General features: G+C 52.9%; 1 protein-coding gene across 1 annotated transcript in view; it reads right to left on the bottom strand.

Annotated features, from left to right (window-relative positions):
* Nucleotides 1-23,027, bottom strand: part of DLEC1 (DLEC1 cilia and flagella associated protein) — a gene marked incomplete at both ends in the record, with an annotated part of 69,182 nt that overhangs the window by 13,526 nt on the left and 32,629 nt on the right. Inside the window, 16 exons of the mRNA XM_080715865.1 lie at nucleotides 7-137; nucleotides 1,228-1,338; nucleotides 1,886-2,039; nucleotides 6,286-6,425; nucleotides 7,417-7,575; nucleotides 7,664-7,794; nucleotides 8,669-8,762; nucleotides 9,525-9,693; nucleotides 10,863-10,921; nucleotides 11,584-11,776; nucleotides 13,176-13,338; nucleotides 13,573-13,663; nucleotides 18,038-18,130; nucleotides 19,785-19,921; nucleotides 20,570-20,743; nucleotides 22,023-22,110. Of these exons, the coding sequence (XP_080571991.1) occupies nucleotides 7-137; nucleotides 1,228-1,338; nucleotides 1,886-2,039; nucleotides 6,286-6,425; nucleotides 7,417-7,575; nucleotides 7,664-7,794; nucleotides 8,669-8,762; nucleotides 9,525-9,693; nucleotides 10,863-10,921; nucleotides 11,584-11,776; nucleotides 13,176-13,338; nucleotides 13,573-13,663; nucleotides 18,038-18,130; nucleotides 19,785-19,921; nucleotides 20,570-20,743; nucleotides 22,023-22,110 (2,087 nt within the window). The remainder of the gene's footprint in view (nucleotides 1-6; nucleotides 138-1,227; nucleotides 1,339-1,885; nucleotides 2,040-6,285; nucleotides 6,426-7,416; nucleotides 7,576-7,663; nucleotides 7,795-8,668; nucleotides 8,763-9,524; nucleotides 9,694-10,862; nucleotides 10,922-11,583; nucleotides 11,777-13,175; nucleotides 13,339-13,572; nucleotides 13,664-18,037; nucleotides 18,131-19,784; nucleotides 19,922-20,569; nucleotides 20,744-22,022; nucleotides 22,111-23,027) is intronic.

Here is a 23,027-nt window from a genome sequence, read left to right as displayed (position 1 = left end):
GCTCACCTGATATCAGAGCCCTCCATCGAAACAGCGACGGTCACCTGCAGCCCCTGGGGCTTCCCAGAGATGCCCAGGGCCAGTGGCTTCTTTATGCCCGACACGTGACAAGGAAGGACCAGATCGGTCAGCTCTTCCTGCATGAGAGGCCGTCCAAGGGTCAGACCCAGGCCCAGGGCCTCAGAAGATAGCCTGGATGGTCTCTGGAAGCACAGGTGGCTTCTGTGCGTAGCTTGGCACAAAGGCCAAGCTACCTCTGTCCAGGGTCATCTCAAAGGACAGCTCTCGGGCGTCTCTAGGGAGCCCAACCCATTGGCTCCCATCCAGACCCAGAGGCCTGGGCCCTTCCCCAGGGTTCACGGCTGTCTGAGTCTGCCCCAAATATCCCTGCATGCCAGGTGTGGTGGCGCACGCTGTAATCCCAGCATTCCGGGAGGCTGAGACCAGAGGATCACGGTTCACGGACAGCCTCAGCTACTTAGTGAGGCCCTTTGCAACTCAGTGAGATCCTGTTTCAAAAAAAATAATTTTAAAAAAGACTAAAAAATAGGGCTGGGGGTGTAGCTCAGAGGTAGAATGCCCCTGGGTTCTAATCCCCAGTACAGAAAAAAAAAAAAAAAAAAAAAAAAAGAGCCCTCAAAGCCACCTTTGCGAGCCGCATGTTCTCTGCTATCATAAACATCAAACCCTTCCCGATTGGGGTCTGCTCCACCCGGGGCCTGCCTGTCAACCCAGAGCTCAGGCTCAGGTGTAAGGAAGCTCACTGCTCTGTCTGCCAATGAGGAAGAACCACAAGGGGACAGCCGGCAACAGCCAAGCCTGAGGCCGTCCACCCCGATGGCCTCCCTCTGGGCCACTGGGGGAAGTGCAGCCTCTCCGGGGAGGACCTGGCCACCTGTCAGCAGCCCTGCCCTGGGCTCTGGAGAAATTGGAAAGCTGGGCCCCCTGTGCCCACAGAGAGAGGTCTGAAGAAGGCTGCAGCTGGTGGAAGTGGCCACTGGGTCTCGGGGTACAGCCAGGCCTGCTCCAGGTTCTCAGACCCTGTGTCCCTACAGAGCAGGTCCGTCTTGAACAGGGACCCTATGCTGCCAGGCGAGAAGCCAGGCCCTTCCCCACCCCTGAAGACCAGAAGTGGGGTCGAGGGGGACCTCCATGGAGGCACAGGGGTAAGCTGTTGGCAGGTGCCCCCCATGCCGGGCACTCGGGGCTCCCCGTAGCTATACTCACCTGGGTATGCGCCGTCAACTCCAGGATGAGCTGGCGTTCCTCACTGGGGCCTAGCAGGCCACGTCTGGGGCAGACGTTCACCGTGCAGAGGTCTGCTTGGTGCCCTAGGAGCTGGGAGACACATGGTGGGCCTGCTGTCTTGTGTGGCTCCCAGAATGGACCGGGGCCCAGACAGGGTGCTCGCTGGAGGCTGGCAGACTGGGACCCAGAGCAAGATGGACTGGGCTGGGGCCTCACTTCTGGGGATGAGACACAGGTCCCCTCGCTCCTCCCCAACCCTGGACGGACTTTCCCGGCGTCGGGGGGTTGCCTGTCTGGTGAGGCCCCGAGCAATGCGGGGCAGAAGGTGGCTGCCTCTGATGCACCCAGAAGTGGCCCTGCCTCCCACTGCACTCAACCACAGGGCCAGGGCCACAGCTGGGCTCCCAACAGCTGTGAGGAGCAGCCATTTTGGGTGGGAGGCTTCTGCTGTGTTCTCCAGAAACTCCGGGCAGGAACTAGAAGTCTCTACACACAAGGCCGTGAAAAGCCAGCAGGTTGCTGCTCCTCTGGGGAGCCAAGCTTTCTCGTCCCTACTTCCCACGTGTTGTGGGAGGGACCTGGGGCCACGTGGGTCTCTGTGGCCGAGGGCTGCAGACGCCCAGTGCAGGGCACTGACCTTGCCCCAGTGGAACCTGGTGGGCAGCTGGGTGCCGTTGACCAGCACCACAGTCGACTTTGTGGGCACGCCCAGGTAGAGCTTGCTGACCTCCACCTGGCTGGCCTGCAGGTACACGTGCGGTTCCTGTATCTCGGCGTACACAGGGAGGTAGCTGGGACACAAGGAGAGGAAAGGCATGCGGGTTAGAAAAGGAGAATAAAACAGGATGGGCAGTGCAGAAAATCTTGAGGAAATCTATAGTAAACAAACAAACAAACAAACACTCCTCCCAAAATTACCCAGGAATGAATGACAGATCCAAGCTAGGACCCAAGTTCCTTACTCTCTCCAAAGTAACTAATTTCATTTATTTTGGAAAATATGCCAGATAAAATAGCATTTTTAAATGTGCAAAATTATTGTTTCATGGTGTTTAAAATAATTTCCAGTTTTGGAAATTACTATATATCTTGTCCTTCTATGCCAAAGGGTCTAAGTGTAAGCATACTTTTATAATATATTTTCTAAGTTGTAATATTTTTAAAGAGTTTAAAGTGTGATGTTCATTAAGCTTAATTTATGTCTCTTAAATTGACAATATCTTTTCATAAAACAGAAATTAAAGTCCTTTACCACTAAACAAACAAACAACTCCTAAAACTAAGTTTAGCAGAGTTACAGGGCACAGAACAATACACAAAAATCAATCATATCTGTACACACAGCACCATTTATAATCGCTATACAGTTATAAATTACAATTAGGTGCAAAGTGATTGCAATGCAAGGACCCTGGCCTTATTTCAGGGACCAAATGGATTTGTTTCAGAAATGAAACAAACTGACATAAAATATTATGTTAGGATAACAGATGCAGTGCCGGGCGTGGTGGCGCACGCTTGTAATCCCCGTGCTTGGGAGGCAGAGACAGGAGGATCGCGCAGGTTGGAAGCCAGCTGCGCTGGCTTAAGAGACCCTGTTTCCAAAATAAAAAACATAAAATAGGTCTGGGAGTGTAGCCCGGAGGTAGAAGGGCTTCCAGGAACCCCAGTACCACACCCCCCAAAAAAAATCAAATATTGCCTTTTTTTTTTTGGTGGTACTAGGATTCCTGGAAACCCTTCTACCTCCGGGCTACACTCCCAGACCTAATATATATATATATTTTTCTTCTTCTTTTTTTTTTTTAAACAGGGTTTCCTCCAGCACGATCCTCCTGTCTCTGCCTCCCAAGCACGGGGATTACAAGCGTGCACCACCAGGCCTGGCCAAATAGTGCCACTTTTATTTAGCATTGTACTAGAACATTAAATCCATTAGGCAGGAAGAAGAAATGAAGGGCATCTGGATTGGGATGGAAGAACTAAAATTATCTCTATATTGCAGAGAACATGAGCTTCTACTCAGAAACTATTAGAAATAATAAATGCGGTCAGCATGGTAGCAGGATACATGACCAAATATAAAAATATTTCTATTTCAATACCCTAGTAATGAACAATCAAAAAATGAAATTAGAGAACAGTTCTATTTCCAAAAGCATAAGAAAGAATAAAAAAATAGTAATAATCTAATAAAGGAAGTATAAGACTTGTTCACTGAAAAACAACAAAACGTCCTTGAAAGAAATGAAAAAAAAAAAAAAAAAGCTAAGTAGGCCGGGTGTGGTGGCGCACTCTTGTAATTCCAGCATTCAGGAGGCTGAGACAGGAGGATCAGGGTTCACGGACAGCCTCAGCTACTTAGTGAGGCCTCTGCAACTTAGTGAGACCCTGTTTCAAAATAAAGAATAAAAAACAGGGCTGGGGGTGTCATTCGGAGGTAGAATGCCCCTGGGTTGCATCCCCAGTACCGCAAACAAAACAAAACAAAACAAAACAAAACAAAACAAAACAAATGCCTAAGTAAATGGAAAGGCATCCCATGTTCATGGAAGAGGAGATGATATTGCGAAGACAGTATTTCCTAAATCAATTTACACATGCAGGACCTTCCCTTGTCTAAACCCCAACTGGGTTTCTGCAGAAGCTGACAGACTACCTCATACAGAAATTTCTCAAAATTTATATGGAAATTCAAAGGACCCGAGATAGTCAAAACGATCCTGAAAAAGAGAACACTGAAAAATTCCTGTTTCCTTATTTTCAAACTTACCATGCAGCCACAGCGATCCATATACAGTACACTGTGGTACTGGGATATGGATAGATATGTAGGTCCGTGAAAAAGAACTGAGATTCCATAAATAAACCTTCACACTTGACTGATTATCTGACGACTGTCATGTGACAAGGGTACCAACTTAATTCAGTGGGTAAAGAATGCTTTATTTCAGAAGCGCTGCTGACATGACTGCTTATCAACATGGAAAGGAATGAAACTGGACTCTCTGTTTTCTCACCATGCACAAAAACTCATTCAAGATGGATCAGAGACCTAGATGTAAAAGCTAAATCTTAAAAATGGGTAAATACATGTGAATTTAGAATAGATAATAGTTTCTTAGATTTGACATCAAAAGAGGAGAAAAAAGATAAGTTGGATTTTATCAAAATTAAACATTTTTGTACGTCAAAGAAAACTATCAAGAAAGGAAAAAGCTAATTCTTGACATGGGCAAAAAACTTTTAAAATTCTATATCTAGTAAGAGTCTTATATCTAGAACATATAAAGACTGCTTACAACTCAGTAATAAAAAGATAATCCTAATTCTCAAAAATGGGCAGCACAAGCCGGGCGTGGTGGCGCACACTTGTAATCCCAGCATTCGGGAGGCTGAGACCGGAGGATAGCGGTTCGCGGACAGCCTCAGCTACTTAGTGAGGCCCTCTGCAACTCAGTGAGACCTGGTTTCAAAATAAAGAATAAAAAATAGGGCAGGGGGTGTAGCTCGGAGGTCGAATGCCCCTGGGTTCCATCCCCAGACCCACAAAAAAAAAAAAAAATGGGCAGCACATCTCAATAGATGTTTCTCCAAAACTGACACAAACATCTATGAGTTCATAAAAAGAGGCTCAGAGAGGGTGCGGTCGCTCAAAGCCGTCATCCCAGTACCGGGGAGGCAGAAATAGGAGGATCGCAGGTTCAAGACCAGCCTCAGCAACTTAGCAAGACCCTGTTTCAAAATAAAAACCAAAAGGGGCTGGGGTGTAGCTCAGAGGTAGAATGCCCCTGGATTCAAGCCCCGGTATTTTTTTTTTAATGCAGAAACGAGTGTGAGACATAGATACAGCTTAACTGTGTCTACAGTTTAAAGAATGATAATTAAAAAGAACACCTCTGTACAGCCCCCCGGAGCTTCAGGAAATCAATACTGTCGTCAGGCACCTTAAGGAAATATTTGACTTCTGAGTCCTCCGGGAGGAGAGGTGGGGACTGGATGAAACAGCTCATGCAGGTAGCTGGTAATCCCTGAGGGTAGGAGACAGGTTCATAGGGGCTTTTATACTAACTAGCCTCTCTGCTTTACAAATGGGAGGAATTTTCCACTAGAAAGAAAGGAGAGAATGCAGAAGAGGAGGAATGAACCTTCAGAACCTCTGGTGTGTCCCTCCCAGAATGCAGTGCCACTCACACACTGAATATGCCCCATCGTGTGTGTGCGATCTCCTGTTGGTGAGCTTCGTGGCCTTTGGTTGTTCAGTATTATATTTTACCTCATGAGGTTACAGTAACACGATTTTGAAGGTAGTTGCGCAAATTTACATCCCTTTAGCACTCACCCTAGAAAGATATATCCCGTAATATTACCAGTGAATTTGCATATGCACGTGTGCGTGTTTGCGTGCGTGCCATACTGGGGATTGAGTCCAGAGGTACACCCCCAGCCCTTATTTGGAAACAGGGTCTTGCTAGGTTGAGGAGAGTTTCACTACTTGTTGAGGCTGTCCTCAAAGCTGCGATCCTTCTGTCTCAGCCTCCCAAGTACTGGGATTACAGGTGTATGCCACCACGGCCGGCAGGTGAATTATTTCTAGGTAATGGATTATGGGTCTCTCTCTTAATTTCGTGTAATCTCCCAATTTCATTGTATAAACACGTGTCCCATTGTTTTCAGTCCAGAAATGTCCTTGAAGCCAGGCGTGGTGGCGCACATTTGTAATCCCAGGACTTGGGAAGCTGAGACAGAAGGGTCGCAGGTTCGCGGCCAGCCTCAGCTACTGAGCGAGGCCTTCCACAACTTGGTGAGACCCTGTTTCAAAATAAAGAATTTTAAAAAATAGGGCTGGGGTGTTGCTCAGAAGTAGCATGCCCCTGGGTTCCATCCCCAGCACTGCGAAATAATAAATAAATAAACAAACAAATAAATAACAAATGTCCTTGAGATGAAACCGGCATTCATTGCACATGCGCCAGATGGACAGACTGTGAACACAGCCTGTCGTGCCCCGCCCCTGAGCCCCCCCCCCCCCCGTACCTCCAGGTCCCCCTTTCCACCTCCAGCTCCAGCACGGTCTGCAGCGTCTGGCAGTGCAAAGCCTCCAAGGTGACGGTCACCCTGCACTCGCCCAGGGGATGAAGATATCCACCGGAAGGCTCGGCGTCCAGGGGAGATGCCTAGTGCCCGGAAGGATGCGGGTGAGCGCAGCTGCAGTTGGCGGGGTTGGCCACGCCCACCGGCATCACCCCAGAGCTCTGAGCCCTGGGGTCCAGAAGGGGGCCAGCAGGTGGGACACTTCCTGTCTCTGCTGAGAAAAGGGCGCAATGGCGCAGAATTGTCATCCCAGGACTTGGGAGGCCGAGACAGGAGGACTGAGGTTCGCGGACAGCCTCAACTACTTAGTGAGGCCCTGTGCAACTCAGTGAGACCCTGGTTCAAAATAAGACTAAAATGTAGGGCTGGGGGTGTCACTCAGAGACAGAATGTCCCTGGGCTCCATCTCCAGCATCACACATAAAAAGGAGGGGGGTGGGATGGGCTTCGCTGCCCTAGGGGGTGTCACTGGACATTGAAGGGTCACAGGGTGGGGACCTTATTTCTCTTTGGTCTCTCCTATCCACCAAACCAGCTCTCTGGTGTATCTGGAGTGCACCTGCTGGGAGGCGCCCTGTGGTCTGGCCTGGTGCTGGGGTCTGCTGCTTCCCAGGGCCCGCCCGCCCTCCACACACACCGGTGGGAGGGGTGGGCTGGCTCTGCGAGCTCACTGTGAATTTGGGGCCCAAGCTCAGCTAAAGAATGCAAATGAATCCTGAGTCACAGCCCCCGGCCCCGCCCAGCCTTCAGATTTGGGGGCTAAGCGCCCCCTCCTGGCATGTATAGGAACTGCAGGTGCATAACCCCCAGGAGCCAAGAACCCTGGCAACCTTGGGGATTAACTGCCCTGAGCAGCTGCCCATTTTCCTCCCGCTCTGACAGGAAAGAAACCCACGCCCCAGTCTGCATCCGATGGTAGAAGCAAGAAGGGGACAGGCCTGTTAAGTCGGGGTTGGCGTACATTCTGGCGAGAGCTCCTTGGTGGGGTAGAAGATCAGGCACTGCCAGGCGGCTGTCACAGGCGGCAAGCATGCCAAGAGTCCCGGTGCAGACAGGACCCCGAGCTAGACCTACCTCCTCCTGCCTCTCCTGCAGGCAGATCGGGCTCTCCCTCATGCGCCAGGTGGCCGGGAGCTGGCTGATGTTCTGGATCTGGATGGAGCTGCTGGCCTTCTGCCCCAGGCGGAGCAGCCCGAACTGCAGGGCTGACACGTTGATGAGCAGGGCGGGCCCCTGCCACACGGGACACAGAGGGGCGTGTCACGGGCTGGGCTGCTCTGCTGGGCCCACCCTCCAGCCAGCCCCTCTCAGCCCCCAGCACCTTAAAGGCGGCCTCGATGTGTAAGACCACCGGTGATGGTGAGTCTCGGATCTCACAGAGCAGGTCCTGGCTTGCTGGGCCGGGAACACCCCCGGTAAAGTTCAGCTCAAAATCTCCGACCTCATTGGGCTCTGGGAGAGAGGGGAGCACGAGGTGTGGCAGACGGAGGAGAACTGTCTTTCTGGTTTTGGGCCCAGACAGACAGACAGACATTTTTTTCTTTTGCGGTACTGTGGATGGAACCCAGGGACATTGTACCACCGAGCTACAACCCTGGCCCTATTTTTTAGTCTTTTTATTTTTGAAACAGGGTCTCACTGAGTTGCATAGGGCCTCGCTGAGTAGCTGAGGCTGTCTGTGAACTGTGTTCCTCCTGTTTCAGCCTCCCGAATGCTGGGATTACAGTGTGCCACCATGCCTGGCTTATTATTATTATTATTATTATTATTATTATTATCATTATTAATTTGTACTGGGGATTGAACTGGGAGACATACTCCCTCTGAGCTACACTCCCAGCCTTATTTAATTTTTAAATATTTTTAAATTTTTAAATTTTTTTGTGGTACTGGGGATGGAACCCAGGGGCTTTCTACCTCCAAGCTACACTCCTAGACCTGTTTTGTATTTTATTTGGAAACGGGGTCTCACTAACTTTCTGAGAGCCTCACTGAGTAGCTGAGGCTGGCTTGGAACCTGTGTGATCCTCCTGTTTCAGCCTCCCAAGTACTGGGATTACAAGCGTGCCCCACCACGCCCGGCTTATTTTTTTATTTTGAAACAGGGTCTCGCTAAGTTGTTGAGGCTGGCCGCAACCTGAGCTCCTCCTGTCTCGGCCTCCAAAGTACTGGGATTCCAGATGTCTGGCTCTCACTCCTTCCTCATCCACGGCAGCCCCGGGCCTCAGCCGGAGCTGAGTGGAGGACAGCAAAGGCCTCCGCGGGCCCTGAGCTCTGGAGCCTCTGCCCGCTGCCCAGCAGGCACCCCCCTGCAGGCCTCCGGTACCTATGGTCCCCATGCAGGGCTCCACTTCAATGATGTGGCAGTGGCTGATCTTCCTCCACATGTACCTGATGGGAGACTTGCTGTTGTTCCACATCTGAAAGACACCGGCCATCAGGGCTGCCCAAGATGCCCTCTCCTGTCAAACCTGTGCCTGCGGGACTGTGGGGCTGCGGGCTCACGGGCGCCACTAGGCCCCTCCCAACTGACTCCTGGCCGTTGGGGGCCGCAGCCTTCCCAACCCACCGGCACCCTTTCTCCACGATGCAGGCAGGTGGGTGTCACATGCAGCCCACGGCCTGTGAACAGGGGGGTGGGTCCACTGCCCTGACCTCAGAGCATTCTGGAAGGTTCATAAAATAAGACAGATTAGCCGGGCATGGGGGCGCACGCTTGTCATCCCAGCGTTTGGGAGGCTGAGACAGGAGGATCACGGTTCACGGCCAGCCTCAGCTACTTAGTGAGGCCCTCTGCAACTCAGTGAGACCCGGTTTCAAAATAAAGAATAATTTTAAAAAATAGGGCAGGGGGTGTAGCTCAGAGATCGAATGCCCCTGGGTTCCATCCCAGACCCATACACACACAACAAAAAGAATAAAAAATAGGGCTGGGGGCATAGCTCGGAGGTTAAATGCCCCTGGGTTCCAGCCCCAGTACCATGAATAAAATAAAATAAAATAAAATAAAATAAAATAAACAGACTAGACAGGCCCAGGCCTCTGCGTGAGCCATGTTGGGTTGGGGCCCTGAGACAGTCTCAGGCTTCAAGCCAGGGCTGCCCCATCTCTGGCTCTCCTGGACTCTCACTCAAGTGCTCCCCGTATCAGCCAGCCTGGGCAGGGCACAGGCGACGGCCTACCTTAAAATCTTTCTTTACATTGATGCCAACGTAGTTCTCCCCCGGGATGATGAGGGCGTAGGGTTCTAGGAGAACCCGGAAGGGCTCAGCCGAGCCTTTCACCTCGATCTCCAGGACGATCACGTCATCCACCGAGTAGGAGTACTCTCCCAGATTCTCCACCTCGGAACTGAACACAGCCCCGCCCCGTGACCGTCCCTGCCTGTCCCGCCTCCATCTTGCATCTCTGGTCCCACAAAAGTAAAAAATAATAATTTTTTAAAAAGCCGGGCGTGGTGGCACACGCTTATAATCCCAGCATTTGGGAGGCAGAAACAGGAGGATCGTGGTTCATGGACAGCTTCAGATACTTAGCGAGGCCCTTTGCAACTCAGTGAGACCTTGTGTCAAAAAATAAAAAAACTGGCTGGGCGTGGTGGCGCACGCTTGTCATCCCTGCGCTTGGGAGGCGGAGACAGGAGGATCGCGCAGGTTCGAAGCCAGCCGCGCGCGCTGGCTTAGGATACCCTGCTTCCAAATAAAAATGTAAAAATAGGTCTGGGAGTGTAGCCCGGAGGTAGAAGGGCTTCCAGGAACCCCAGTACCACCAAAATAAATAAATAAATAAATAATAAAAAACTAAAAAGTAGGGCTGGGGGTGTAGCTCAGAGGTAGAGTGCCCTTGGGTTCCATCATCAGCACTGAAAAAAAAAAAAAAAAAGAGTGCTGGGCATGGTGGGGCATGCTTATAATCCCAGTACTTGGGAGGCTGAAACAGGAGTGTAGAAAAGCCCCCTGGGTTCCACCCCAGTACTACAAAAAATAAAAAAATAAAATAAAGAATAAGAAATCGGGCTGGGGATGTAGCTCAGAGGTAAAATGCCCCTGGGTTCCATTCCTCATACTGCAAAACAAAACAAAAGAAAAAACTCCTTGACCCACATCTCCCAGCACCCCTGTGATGGGCAGCAGAGCCCAGGAGAATGGCAGATGGTCTTGCTCTGATAGCACAAAGCCTGGGCCTGGCCTCTGCCCCACCGCCCCAGGGACTGGACCACAGCTCCCACCTGGGGTCTCGAGACTCACCCCCACCAAAACCTTCCCTTGCACTCGGCACCACCCAGCCCACGGCAGCAGGGAGCCTGGGCACAGCCCCAAGGTCCTCCCGGAGCAAGTCCAGCGGGCTCTGTCTCTCCCATCCTGAGCCTGCCCCACGCTGGGTGACCAGGCAGGCCAGGACACTCCCAGCCCCCAGGCCTGCCGGGGTCCAGCTGTTCACCACCCCTGCCCCGCACCTGCCCCAGAAGCATCCCCAGGGAGCCCAGCCGCTGGCCCCCACCCAGCCCGGGCCCTGCTCACTTCAAGGGCTCGGGGACGCCTTCCAGAACCATGTGTAGCACGCTGTGGAAGGTCTTCAGCTGCAAGACAAGCACAGCGCCCTGACTTGCCTGCACCGCAGCCCCGCTGCCTGGACGGCTGAGCCCGGCCACCAGGGCCCCTCTGGAAGGCTCAGCACTAGGGAGAGCAGGCTCGCTGCCAGGACAGAAGCCAGGGCTCAGGAGCGTGCCTCTCCGGGCCTGAGGACAGGGAGGAAGGTCCCCAAGGCTGCCATCGGCCCTGGGTGGGGCGTGTAGGCTCCAGAGGCAGCCCTGCTCACCCGGAGCCTGGAACCACCAACGGGGACCCTGGATTCTGCACCTTGCTGTCTCTGGGGGATGCTGGTGTGGGCGTGGAACACAGCAGGGCCCTTCCAGGGCCACTTAACACGGTGGTGTGTCTGGGATCAAGACCGGGCAAACATGCGGCTTTGCCCTGCTCACCGGCACGGGCTCCAGCCACATTCGAGCGAAGGGCTGGCTTCGGCAGGATGCCCAGGGACCTAGCCAGCCCTCGCTGTGGCTCTGATGTCATTAGGGAACACGAGCAGGGGCTGGGGAGGTAGCTCAGTGGGACGGTGCTCGCCTAGCATGCATGAAGCCTCGGGTTCAATTCCCCAGTAACACACACACACACACACACACACACACACACACACACACGCCAAAGGAACAGGTGTGGCTAACGAGATGACTGTTTTAACCTCGTAGGGAGAAAAGCTCAGGATGAATTCTTGGTCTGTGTGGGGGCCGAGCACCCCCTTCTCTGGTGTGATGGAGAAGGCGGTCTTCCTGTCGGGGTGGTACTTGATACTGTCTGCGCTGTAGGCCTCTCCGGGCATCAGGGGCTTCAGGTTGGGCTTCATGATCTGCCAGCGGAAGGCCAGCTCCACATGCCTGTGGGGCACCATCACAGTGGGCAGCCAACCCCGGTCCCCCCTCCCCACCCCACCCCACTCCACGCGACAGGAAGCGACCAGGCGGGGCTCCGGGCAGCGCGGTGAAGTTGAGCTTCCTGCAGCAATGGAGGTCCTAGCTGTGCTGTCCAATATGGTAACCACTAGCCACAGACGGGTACCGAGCACTTGAAATGTGGCCGGTGTCACTGAGCAAGTGTTTGGGGTTTTAGTTAAATTGTGTGTGTGTGTGTGTGTGTGTGTGTGTGTGTGTGTGTGTGTGTGATGGGGGTTGGACACAAGGGCATCCTACCTCCGAGCTACACCCTCCAGACCTTTTGGTTTTTATTGTGAGGCAGTCTTACTAGGTTGCTGAGAATTTTGCTAAGCTGCTGAGGTTGGCCTCGAACCTGTGATTCTCCTGTTTCAGCCTCCCAGGTGTGTGCCACCACACGCCGGAGCCTCTTACTCATCAGCCCTGAGGTCACCTCAGTCTGGCTTGGGAGGGGCACAAACTGCCCCCCAAGTGGAGATTGTTTGCATGCAAGAAAGTTTCCACGGACCGAATGGGACCGATGAGCTGGGACCCTGACCCGTAAGAGGGGACCCGGCCACTTCCTTTTTCTCAGGATTGTTCATCTTTCTGTTCCACGACTCAGCGACGATTGTTTTACTTACTGTCTTTCCCTGAGTCATCCTGTCGTTTTTCCTTCCTTCACTCTATGATGGATTTACTGGCTCCTGTGATTAATCGTTCTCTGTAATGTTTTGGCTAAAAACTGCCAATGAGAAGGTGCTGCCACGCATGATGGCGCACGCTTGTAATCCCAGCATTCGGGAGGCAGAGACCGGAAGATCGCAGTTCTAGGACAGCCTCAGCTACTTAGCAGGGCCCTTCACAACTCAGTGAGACCCTGTTTCAAAAACATAGAAAGACTAAAAAATAGGGCTGGGGGTTATAGCTCAGAGGCATAAGGCCCGTGGGTTCCATCCCCCATACCCGCAAAAAAAAAAAAAAAAGAAAAAGAAAGTGCTGGCTGGACGAGATTGAGGTCTCTGGCTTCCCCAGCTACTCTGCTTCTCCAATTATCCTGACTTCGTGTTCTTCATGCAAGAACACTTCTAACAACATCAGCATCCGTGGTAACAGCAACCCACCCGCTACAACCACAGACAGTTTTTTTTTTTAGTTAATTTTAACCAATTTAAAATATAAAACTGCTCCTGTCTAGTGGCTACCAGGATGGCCAGTGTACATCTGGATCCTTCCATCCAATCTGGACCCATTCTGGGCCCAGGATCTATCTGGCCCTTGGAAGGACGCTCCCGCCTGGCAGGGGACTCCGGGCCGGTGGGGGAAGAAGAAGGGACATGACGGGATGCGCGTGGGGCCCGCTCACGTAGCATTTCGGATGATCAGCTGTTTCTCTGCTGTGGAATGAAGGTTTTCTGGCTCAAAGCGTATGAAGTACTGCGCTGTAAGGTCTGTGAGCTCTCCGGGGTCCGGTTGACTTTTTTCACCAGAAATATAAATCACATCCAAAGCAATCAGCTGCCCGGTTCCTGGCAGAGCAGGGTGGCAAGGTCAGCAAGGTCAGCTGAGCCTCTGGGGCCAAAGGCTGCCCTCAGGACCCACATTCAGCCAGAAAACAATGGGAGATGTCACCCTGCTTCCCACCGAAGGCTCCTTGGACGGTCCCGGAGGCCACACTGGCTTCTCGGCCGTGGCGCCCGGAGGCCGCAGCACCCCTAGCATGCCCCCGGCACAGGGTGGCCGGCCCGGCGGGGGGCACCCACCTTCGATCACCAGCTCTTTCGTCTGACAGTTGTCACACACGACAATGAAGGTCTGCTCCACCTTGCCCAGGCTCGTCGGGAGGAATAAGACCTGGGAGAGAGAGGCAGGGTCCCGTCCCCAGCCAGGGCTCCCAACCCCACCTCTCCTCTCTCCGAAACACCCCCTAAGTTCTCTGCCTCCCCCGCCGCCCACCTGGCCCCGAAGCCCAGGCCCCACCCCCGAGGAATGCAGAAGCAAGGAGGGTTCAAGGCCAAGGCACAACATGTAACATGTACCCTCGTCCCTAGAAAAAGATAAACAAAGGCAGAACACCCGAAGAACGGTTTTCACTCATTATACTGGCACAGGGCAGACAGGTGGCTGTGATTCTTTATTTATCCTGTCCCCCTCCCCAACTTCTACACAGCCCCAGCCCCCGGGAGCCCCTGTTCTTCTCTCTGCTTTTGTGAGTTCTACTTTTCTCAAGATTCAACACGTACGTGAGATTTTTAACATGATGTCCTCCAGGCTTGTCCATGTTATCCCAGTGCCAGGAATTGTTTCTTTTAAGGGCTGCAGAGTATTCCACTGCATATATTTACCACAGTTTATTTACCCATCCACCCACGGATGCTCACTAGGAAACTGAACCCAGGACACTACCTCGGACCTACACCCTCAGGCCTATTCTTTTTTTTTTTTTTTTGGTGGTGGTACTGGGGTTCCTGGAAGCCCTTCTACCTCTGGGCTACACTCCCAGATCCATTTTATATTTTTATTTGGAAACAGGGTCTCTTAAGCCAGCACGGCTGGCTTCGAACCTACTCGATCCTCCTGTCTCCGCCTCCCAAGCGCGGGGATGACAAGCGTGCGCACTGCGCCCGGCAACAGATGCTTACTTGGGTTGGTTCCCTCTCTCAGCTGTTCTGAGTAGCGCTTCATTGAACGTGGGGGTGCCAATGTCTTGACATACTGATTTCCTTTCCTTTGTGTATATACATGGCAGCGGGATGTCTGGATCATATGACAGTCCTACTTTTAATTGTTGTGAAGCCTCCATACTCTTTTCCATAAGGGCTGCACTGATGTTCTCACCAACAGCGTACAAGGTCCCCGTTCCTCCACAACCCTGCCCATTCTCCCGATCCTTGTCTGTTTACAATAGCTACTCCAACAGGTTTGACATGGTATCTCGTTGTGTTTTTAATTTGCATTTCCCTGGTGGTTAATACTGTTGACTATTTTTTCATATACCTGTTGGCCATTTGTGTGTGTGTGTGTGTGTGTGTGTGTGTGTGTGTGTGTGTGTGTGCATGTGTTGTATTGGGGATTGAACCCAGGGACTTCCTACTACTAAGCTACACCCCTAGTCCTATTTAATTAAATTAACTAATTAATTTACTTATTTTTTTTGTGTGTGTAGTACTGGGGATAGAACCCAGGGGCCTTCTGCCTCCAAGCTACACCCCTGGCCCTATTCTTTTATTCTTTATTTTGAAACAGGGTCTCACTGAGTTGCAAAGGGCCTAAGTAGCTGAGGCTAGCCATCAACTGCAATGCTCCGTCTCAGCCTCCCAAATGCTGAAATTACAAATGTGCACTACCACACCTAGCTTTTATTTTGAAATAAGGCACACTAACTTGCTGAGGGCCTTGCTAAGTTGCTGAGGCTGACTTCAAACCTGTGATCCTCCTGTCTCAGTTTCCCAAGTACTGGGGTTATACATGCACCACCTCGCCTGGCTCTTTTGTCCATTTAAAAATATCAGCTTGTTAGCTGGGTGCAGAGGCACACACCTGTCATCTCAGCTACTCGGGAGGCTGAGGCAGGGAATCGCAAGTTCGAAGCCATCCTGGGCAACTTGGCAAGACCCTATCTCAAAATAAAATAAGATGGGGGTGTAGCCCAGTGGTAGAGAGCACTTGTCTAGTATGTACGAGGCCCTGGGTTTAATCCCTAGTACTGCAAAACAAACAAACAAACAAACAAACAAAACAGATTGTTTTCTTGCTGTTGAGTTGTTTGAAATTCTTGAAGTTTTTATATTTTAGATATTAATTCCTTATAAGATGTAGAGTTTGCAAACGTTTCCTCCACTCTATAGGTTTTCTCTTTCTTTGATTACTTCCTTTGTGGTGTAGATAACTTTTTATTTTTTTCGGTACTAGGGATGGAACCCAGGGGGCATTCTACCTTCGAGCCACACCCCCAGCCCTATTTTTTATTCTTTATTTTGAAACAGGGTTTCACTAAATTGCAGAGGGCCTCACTTAAGTAGCTGAGGCTGGCCGCGAACCTGTGATCCTTCTGTCTCAGCCTCCCACGTACTGGGATTACAAGCGTGTACCACCACGCCTGGCTAGATAACTTTTAGTAATTCCATTTGTCTATTTTCACTCTTATTTCCAATGCTTGTGAGAATAGTGGGGCTTTTCCCGAGTACTGGGGTTATAGACAAGTGCCACCATGCCCAGCTTGAATATATTTTATTTTTTATTTTATTTTTTTGGTGGTACTGGGGTTCCTGGAAACCCTTCTACCTCCGGGCTACATTCCCAGACCCATTTTATATTTTTATTTGGAAACAGGGTCTCTTAACCAGCGAGGCTGGCTCGAACTTGCGTGATCCTCCTGTCTCCACCTCCCAAGCCGGGGATTACAAGCGTGTGCCACCACACCCGGCTTGAATATATTTTAAAACAAATAAATCCCAAACCAACCAATAAAAAAATACATAATGAATGCAAAGAAGAACCCTCCTCTCTGCCCCCTAGAGCCCTGTCACCACCCTTTCCCCTTCCTTGGGGACCACAGGAGGTCAGGATGACAGAGAGGTTCAAGGAGGCCAGACTCAATACCGCACAGCCTGAGCTCCTCCAGGCCCAGAGGAGACAGAGGCCAGGCTGTGTGTGAGCCTTGCAGACCCACAGAACTGATGAAACCCTCCTGTGCCCCGCAGCTGGCCCAGTCATGACCCCCCAAGAACAGTCTCCCCCCGGGGATGGATCAGCAAGGGCATGAACTGGAAAGCGGGCCCCAGAGCTGCGGGACAGGACCACATGGACACAGGAAGGCGGCTGGCGAGGGGAGCCAGCGCTTACAGCATGACGGCAAACGCAGGCTGCATCCCAGGCTGCAGCTGAGGTTAACTCCCCTGACTCGGCTCGCACTGCCTGTTGGAAACCAGTTTCCATGCCTGATCGTGGGGAGCTGCTATTGAGGATGGGTAAATATGTTTGCCGCCTCCCCCACACCCAGTCACGTGGTGGCCCGGGGCGTGGCAGGTGGGGCAGAGCCCCGGCAGGAAACGGCATCATTTTTGGGGGGCGGGAACTGAACCCAGAGGCATTCTACCTTTGAGCTCCACCCCCAGCCCGATTTATTTCTTATTCGGAACGGGGTTTCGCTAGGTTGATACAGTTCTCACTACTTGCCAAGGCTGTCCTTGAATCTGCGGTCCTCCTGTCCCAGCCTCCCAAGCACAGGGACCACAGGCCTGCGCCACCTCGCCCAGCGAGCATCACCAGGTCTCACAAGCTCTTCTGAAGCCCGCAAGCAGGTGTGCTGAGGCAGAGGGGACAGCACCAGCGCCAGGAGGGCTCTGGGCGCTCCCGAGAAGTGCAGGTGGGCCCTGCTGACTTATAAACGCGAGGGCAAGACCAGGGCCCAAGCTAGCGGCATAGAAGGGTGCTGCTCAGGGGTCGTGACGGGGATGCGAGGTGTATCTGCATTTGCTTTGCAAGTGAGGGCACGAGGCAAACAATGTGGCCCTACAGGACACAGGAAAGTGCACCCACCCAGAACCCACTAAGGCTGGACCCGCCTGGGGTGGCAATGGGCGGGGCCTGAGGTGGGGATGGGCGGGACCTGGCAGCAGCGGGAGGGGCCTGAGGTGGGGATGGGCAGGACCTGGCAACAGTGGGAGGGGTCTGAGTGACAGTGGGCAGGGCCTTGTGGCAGTGGGTGGGGTCTGGGTGGTGATGGACAGGGGCTGAGTGGTGATAGGCGGGGCCTGGGTGACAATGGACGGGGCCTGGGTGGCAATGAGTGGGGCTTGGGTGATGATGGGTGGGACCTGGGTGGCAATGGGCGGGGCCTGGATGACGACAGGCGGGGCCTGGATGAGGATAGATGGGGTCTGGATGACGATGGGTGGGTCTGGGTGATGATGGGCAGGGCCTGGGTGATGATGGGCGTGTCCTGGGTGATGATGGGCGGGTCCTGGGTGACAATGGGTGGGGCCTGGGTGGCAATGAGTGGGGCCTGGGTGATAATGGGCGGGGCCTGGATGAGGATAGATGGGGTCTGGATGGCGATGGGTGGGTTTGGGTGGCGATGGGCGGGTCCGGGGTGGCAACGGGCGGGTCTGGGGTGCAATGGACATTTGGGCCATGAAACCATGGAGTCAAATGCAGTCGTGCGGCAGTTGGGGCAGAGCCATGACAGCCTGGCGAACAAGGATGCCCCAGTGTCTAGTGACCTACCTCCAGTAATATGGCAATCCCCGGGGCCAGCTCGAACACCGACGGCATGACTCCAAAGGGAGGCTGCTCCACAAAGCCAGGGACTGCAACAGCCTTCAAGGAAAGCAGAAGGTTCCCAGAGGTGTGAGGAAAACCCCAAACTCCGGTGCTCAGATTACAGACTTCTCTCCTCTAACTGCAGGGTCTTCAGGGTCAGCAGGTGTCAGTCGGTGAGGAGACTGTGGCCCGCTCATGCAGCCTGCATGTGCTTGACCTTCTCCAGGCACCTTGTGCCAGGGGAGGTTCTGAAGGTCAAGGATGAGTGCGTCTCAGAGCGTCTCTGAGAGCTGACTCCTGGTGGGAGGAGCAAGGGAAGCCAGGCCGAGTGCAGGGGGCACACAGGGGGTGAGGGAGGAGGGTCTTCCAAAGAAGCGGTGTAGGAGGTGCCTGCACGGGTGTTCCTGTGCGCCGGCCCCCATCCTCCCCAGCCCTGGAGAGGAGCTCCCGGGTCGTGAGGGCGGCCCCCATCTCCTTAGCAGAGCCGCAGCCCCAGTACCTACGTCAGAAGCCATGCGCATTGGGGCCCAAGTCCTTCTGATCGAGGTCCCCCCCCAAAAAAAAAGAGAAGCCATGAGCATGCTAGCGACACAAACCCCTGCCCGCAAGACCCTGGCAAGTAGCTGAAATGAATGAGATGTGCTTCTTGGATGCGTGGTCCTCTGGATCTCACTTGCCTTTTGGACATCAAGGTACAGAGAAGTCTCCCTCCGCCCACATAAATCCCAGTGTGCACACGATGAGTGACGGCCCAGGCCGGGCTGCCCGGGCAACAGTGGGCCAGGCCAGTGGGATGGAGGGCACATCCCCCACCTCCCAGCCCGGCCGACGGGGAAACAGTAAACCTGGCCCGAGGTTGCTCACCTTTCAATTTTACAGAGACGGGCAAGCAGATATTTATGTGAAATCTCCCCATTTGGGGGCTGGTACTGGGAATGGAACCCAGAGGCTTTCTACCTCCGGGCTATACTCCCAGACCTATTTTTTTTATGCTTTTTATTTGGAAACAGGGTCTCATTAAGTTGCTGAGAGCCTCAGTAAGTAGCTGAGGCTGGCTTCGAACTTGTGTGATCCTCCTGTCTCAGCCTCCCAAGCGCGAGGATTACAAGCGTGCGCCCCCATGCGCGGCTGAAATCTCCCCGTTTTGAAAGGCTGGCTCAAAAAGGTCTTTAAGCATTGGGCCAAATAAGGACCAGCCGCAGAATTTAGCCAAACAGCTGCCCGTCTGTGGCCTCTGGTGTCTCCTGATATTCGCTATAATAAGGACGGGCTGAGTGACTAGTGACGTTTGTGCCAGGCACGTGAGACCGTTTGCCCAGGTCCTGCAGGTGTTAGGGGGCAACAGGATCTACAGCCTTAGGAGGCTGAGACCGGAGGGCGGTTCACGGCCAGCCTCAGCCACCTAGTGAGGCCATTCGCAACTCAGTGAGACGCTGTTTCAAAAATAAAGAATAAAAAATAGGGCTGGGGTGTAGCTCGGAGGTAGAACGCCCCTGGGTTCCATCCCCAGTACAGAAAAAAAAAAAAAAAATTACGGCCCTGGTCTCCCTACACATTTGCCCTTTCTGGGCCACAGCAGGCGGATAGCAAGCCCACCCCATTCTGCTCTTACGTGCTTCCAATGGTGGGTGCAATCTGGCAGCTCCCTCTGGGGGGTTATTTCCTCTGATGAAATGGCTCCTTCTCCAGGTAGCGATCTGTGATCACTCACCCTAAAACTCGGCGGTGGCCAGCTCTTCTTGGGCATAATGCAGAATCTGCCGACGCTGAAGCCCACGTTTTTGCAGATGAACCTGGTTATCTTTACTCCCCCGATGAGGCAGTAGCCACAGTCCAGCACCGGAGACACTGCAACCACACCGGTTGTCACTGAGGGCGTAGCCAGAGCTCAGAGCAGCTAAGAAAGGACCTGGGGGCCCAGCCCAGCACCCCAGAAGAGAGGATGGAGGGGCACGCCCTGAGCCTGTGCCGCCGGGGCGCTGCACTAGCTGCTGCAGCACCACGGGACTCTGCCCCCGCCTGGCTAGAGCGCGGGCACTGGACACCCGCTGTGGACTCTGCTTCGGCCAGTGCCATGCTGCATGGGCTTGGGATGGAGGTGAGCGGCTCAGAGTCCCCGCTTCTACCCTGCACCCAGATGAAGAAGTTCGTATCTGAGGAGGCCCAGAGGAAACAGATCACCCCATGGCCAAAGCCTCCACGGCCACCGAGGGCCCCTCGGGGCACCCAGGCATCCTTCCTGGTCTCAGTGTGGCGCAGCCCCCTCCGGGTGTTCCCAGCCAGCCGCACCTGGCTGGGCTCCTCCCCACGCAGAGTCAACCTCACACCTAGCAGTAAACTCAGGACTCAACACTGGCAGCTCTTCCTCAGGACCCCGAAGCCCCCCACCAAGAGGGCTGGGCTCTACGCTGCTACCAAGGGCCCAGGGCAGGCAGGCCGTCCTCACGGAGACTGTGCGGGCGGTGATGGAGTCCCTGGGCGGGGGTACGCACTCACAGGTCAGCACAGGGGGCAGCCTCCGGGCCTGCAGGGGGATCAGGAGCGTGTGGGCCGACTGCGTCTCCACCAAAATGTAGTCATCAAAATCCCCAAGGCAGTCGGGAACAAACTGGATGGTGTACTGGCAGGTCATGCCAGGGGCCACCATTCCGCCTTTCCCTGGGAACATCCCTGTGGATGATGGAAGCCACCAGTGAGGAGCTGGAGCAGCCAGCCGTCAGGGCGAGGCCAGGGCTGGCTCTGTGAGTCAGTACCTCCGAGGCCAGGCTGATGGGGAGGATGTGCTCAGGGACAGCCTGGGGGGCAGGGACTCCAGGTGACCGGGCCAGGACCAAGGGGAGGGTCGGGGTCACCCAGAACAGCCTGGCTTATGGCCTAGAACTTACTTTGTGGGTAGCAGAGAGGACTTAAAGTTTTCTGAATGGGAGTGATGGGACCAGGGTGCTTGTGTGTGTGTGTGTGTGGATGAGCACATACGCATGCGTGTGCATGTGTGTGTTACTAGCGATGGAACCCAGGAACATTCTACCCCTGAGTCTTATTTTATTTTTTATTTTTATTTATTTTATTATTCTTTTTTTTTGCAGTACTGAGGATGGAACCCAGGAGCAGTTTACTTCTGAGCTACACCCCCAGTCCTATTTATTTATTTATTTATTTGTTTATTATTTACTTATTTATTTATGGCACTAGGGATGGAACCCAGGGGCATTTTACCTCCGAGCAATACTCCCAGGCTTATTTTTTATCCTTTATTTTGAAATAGGGTCTCCCTGAGTTGCAAAGGGCCTCACTAAGTAGCTGGAACACCAAGCACGATCTTCCTGTCTCAGCCTCCCAAATGCTGGGATTACAAGAGTGCACCACCATGCCTGGCTCCCAGCCCTATTTTTTTATTCTTTATGTTGAAAGAGGGTTTCACTGAGTTGCAGAGGGCCTCACTAAGTAGTAGCCGAGGCTGTCCGTGAACCACGATCCTCCTCTCCCAGCCTCCAAAATGTTGGGATTAAAAGTGTGTGCCACCACGCCCGGCTTATTTTTTATTTTGAAAAAGGGTCTCACTAAGTTGCTGAGGTTGGCCTCGAACCTGAATCCTCCTGTCTCAACCTCCCTAGTGCCGGGCTTATGGGCCACCATGCCTGGCTTATAACCAGAGTTGTTCTTCAGACCTAGGGTGCCGCTGATGCTGGAGGCTGCTGGGAGCCTGAGCTGTGGGAGGGCTGGACTGTGGACAGGGCATCATCGAGGGTGGGGAGGTGGCAGAATGGGAGTCTGAAGGCAGAACATGGGTAGGGAGGTGCTACAGAGATGCTGAGACAGGGCTCCCAGCTGAGCTCGAGGCCCCAGGACTGCTGAGGGGCAAAGTGACAGGACCGGGTGGCTCAGTAACTGGAGGCCAGCCCAGCACATAATTTTGAAGCAGTGTAAGAAGCTACTATTCCCAACTCACCTAATCCCAGAGAAAAGTAAGGTGTGGACGGCGGGAGGACTCGCAGGTAGCGGCTGGCCGCCGTGGTGTTCTGCAGCGAGATGACCATCTGCTCAAAGGAAGGGCAGCTTGTCAGAGGGCAGCAGCCAAGGACAGACTCAGCCAGCTGATGGCTGGGATTTACTTTCAAGGGTGTGGAAACGGCTGGGTAGAGTGGTGCATGCTCATAATCCCAGCATTTGGGAGGCTGAGACAGGATGATTGCAGGTTCGCGGCTAGCCTCAGCTACTTAGTGAGGCCCTTTGAAACTCAATGAGACCCTGTTTCAAAATAAAGAATAAAAAATAGGGCTGAGCGTATAGCTCAGAGGTAGAACGCCTCTGGGTTCCATCCCCAGTACCACACACACACACACACACACACACACACACACACACACAGAGCATGGAAACGAGGATGCATGGAAATGAGATAATATAGAAATGGGTATCCATGAACATGGGACACCATGGGGAGAGGGGCATGAAGGAAAGATGCCTGGCCATGCTTTGCTAACTATTGAGGCTGGGAGGTGAGCACGTGGGGACTCATTGTGCTATTACATCTACTTTTGTTCAGGGAAGCTCCTGTAGTAAAATAAGCAAACAAACAAACAAACAAAACACAAGGTAAAAATGAAAGGGGGGTAGACTTGACCTATGATTTTATTTTATTTTATTATTTTATTTTTGGTACTGGATAATGAACCCAGGGCATTCTACCTCTGAGCCACACCCTTAGCCCTATTTTTTATTTGGAAACAAGGTCTCATAAAGTTGATGACAGCCAGGCATGGTAGAACACATCTATACTCCCAGTACTTGGGAGACTGAGACAGAAAGATCCCAGGTTCAAGGACAGCCTTAGCAAGTAGTAAGACTCTCATCAACCTAGTAAGACTCTGCTTCCCAATAGGAAATAAAATTGGCCTGGGGTGAAGCTTGAAGGTAGAATGCCTCTGGGTTCAATTCCCAGTACCACAAACAC

The sequence above is a fragment of the Muscardinus avellanarius genome (genome assembly GCF_963383645.1).
Source record: "Muscardinus avellanarius genome assembly, chromosome: 18".
NCBI classification, from domain to species: Eukaryota; Metazoa; Chordata; class Mammalia; order Rodentia; family Gliridae; genus Muscardinus; species Muscardinus avellanarius.
Note: the sequence above shows the minus strand (reverse complement) of the source record. Positions and strands in the feature narration are given on the sequence as shown.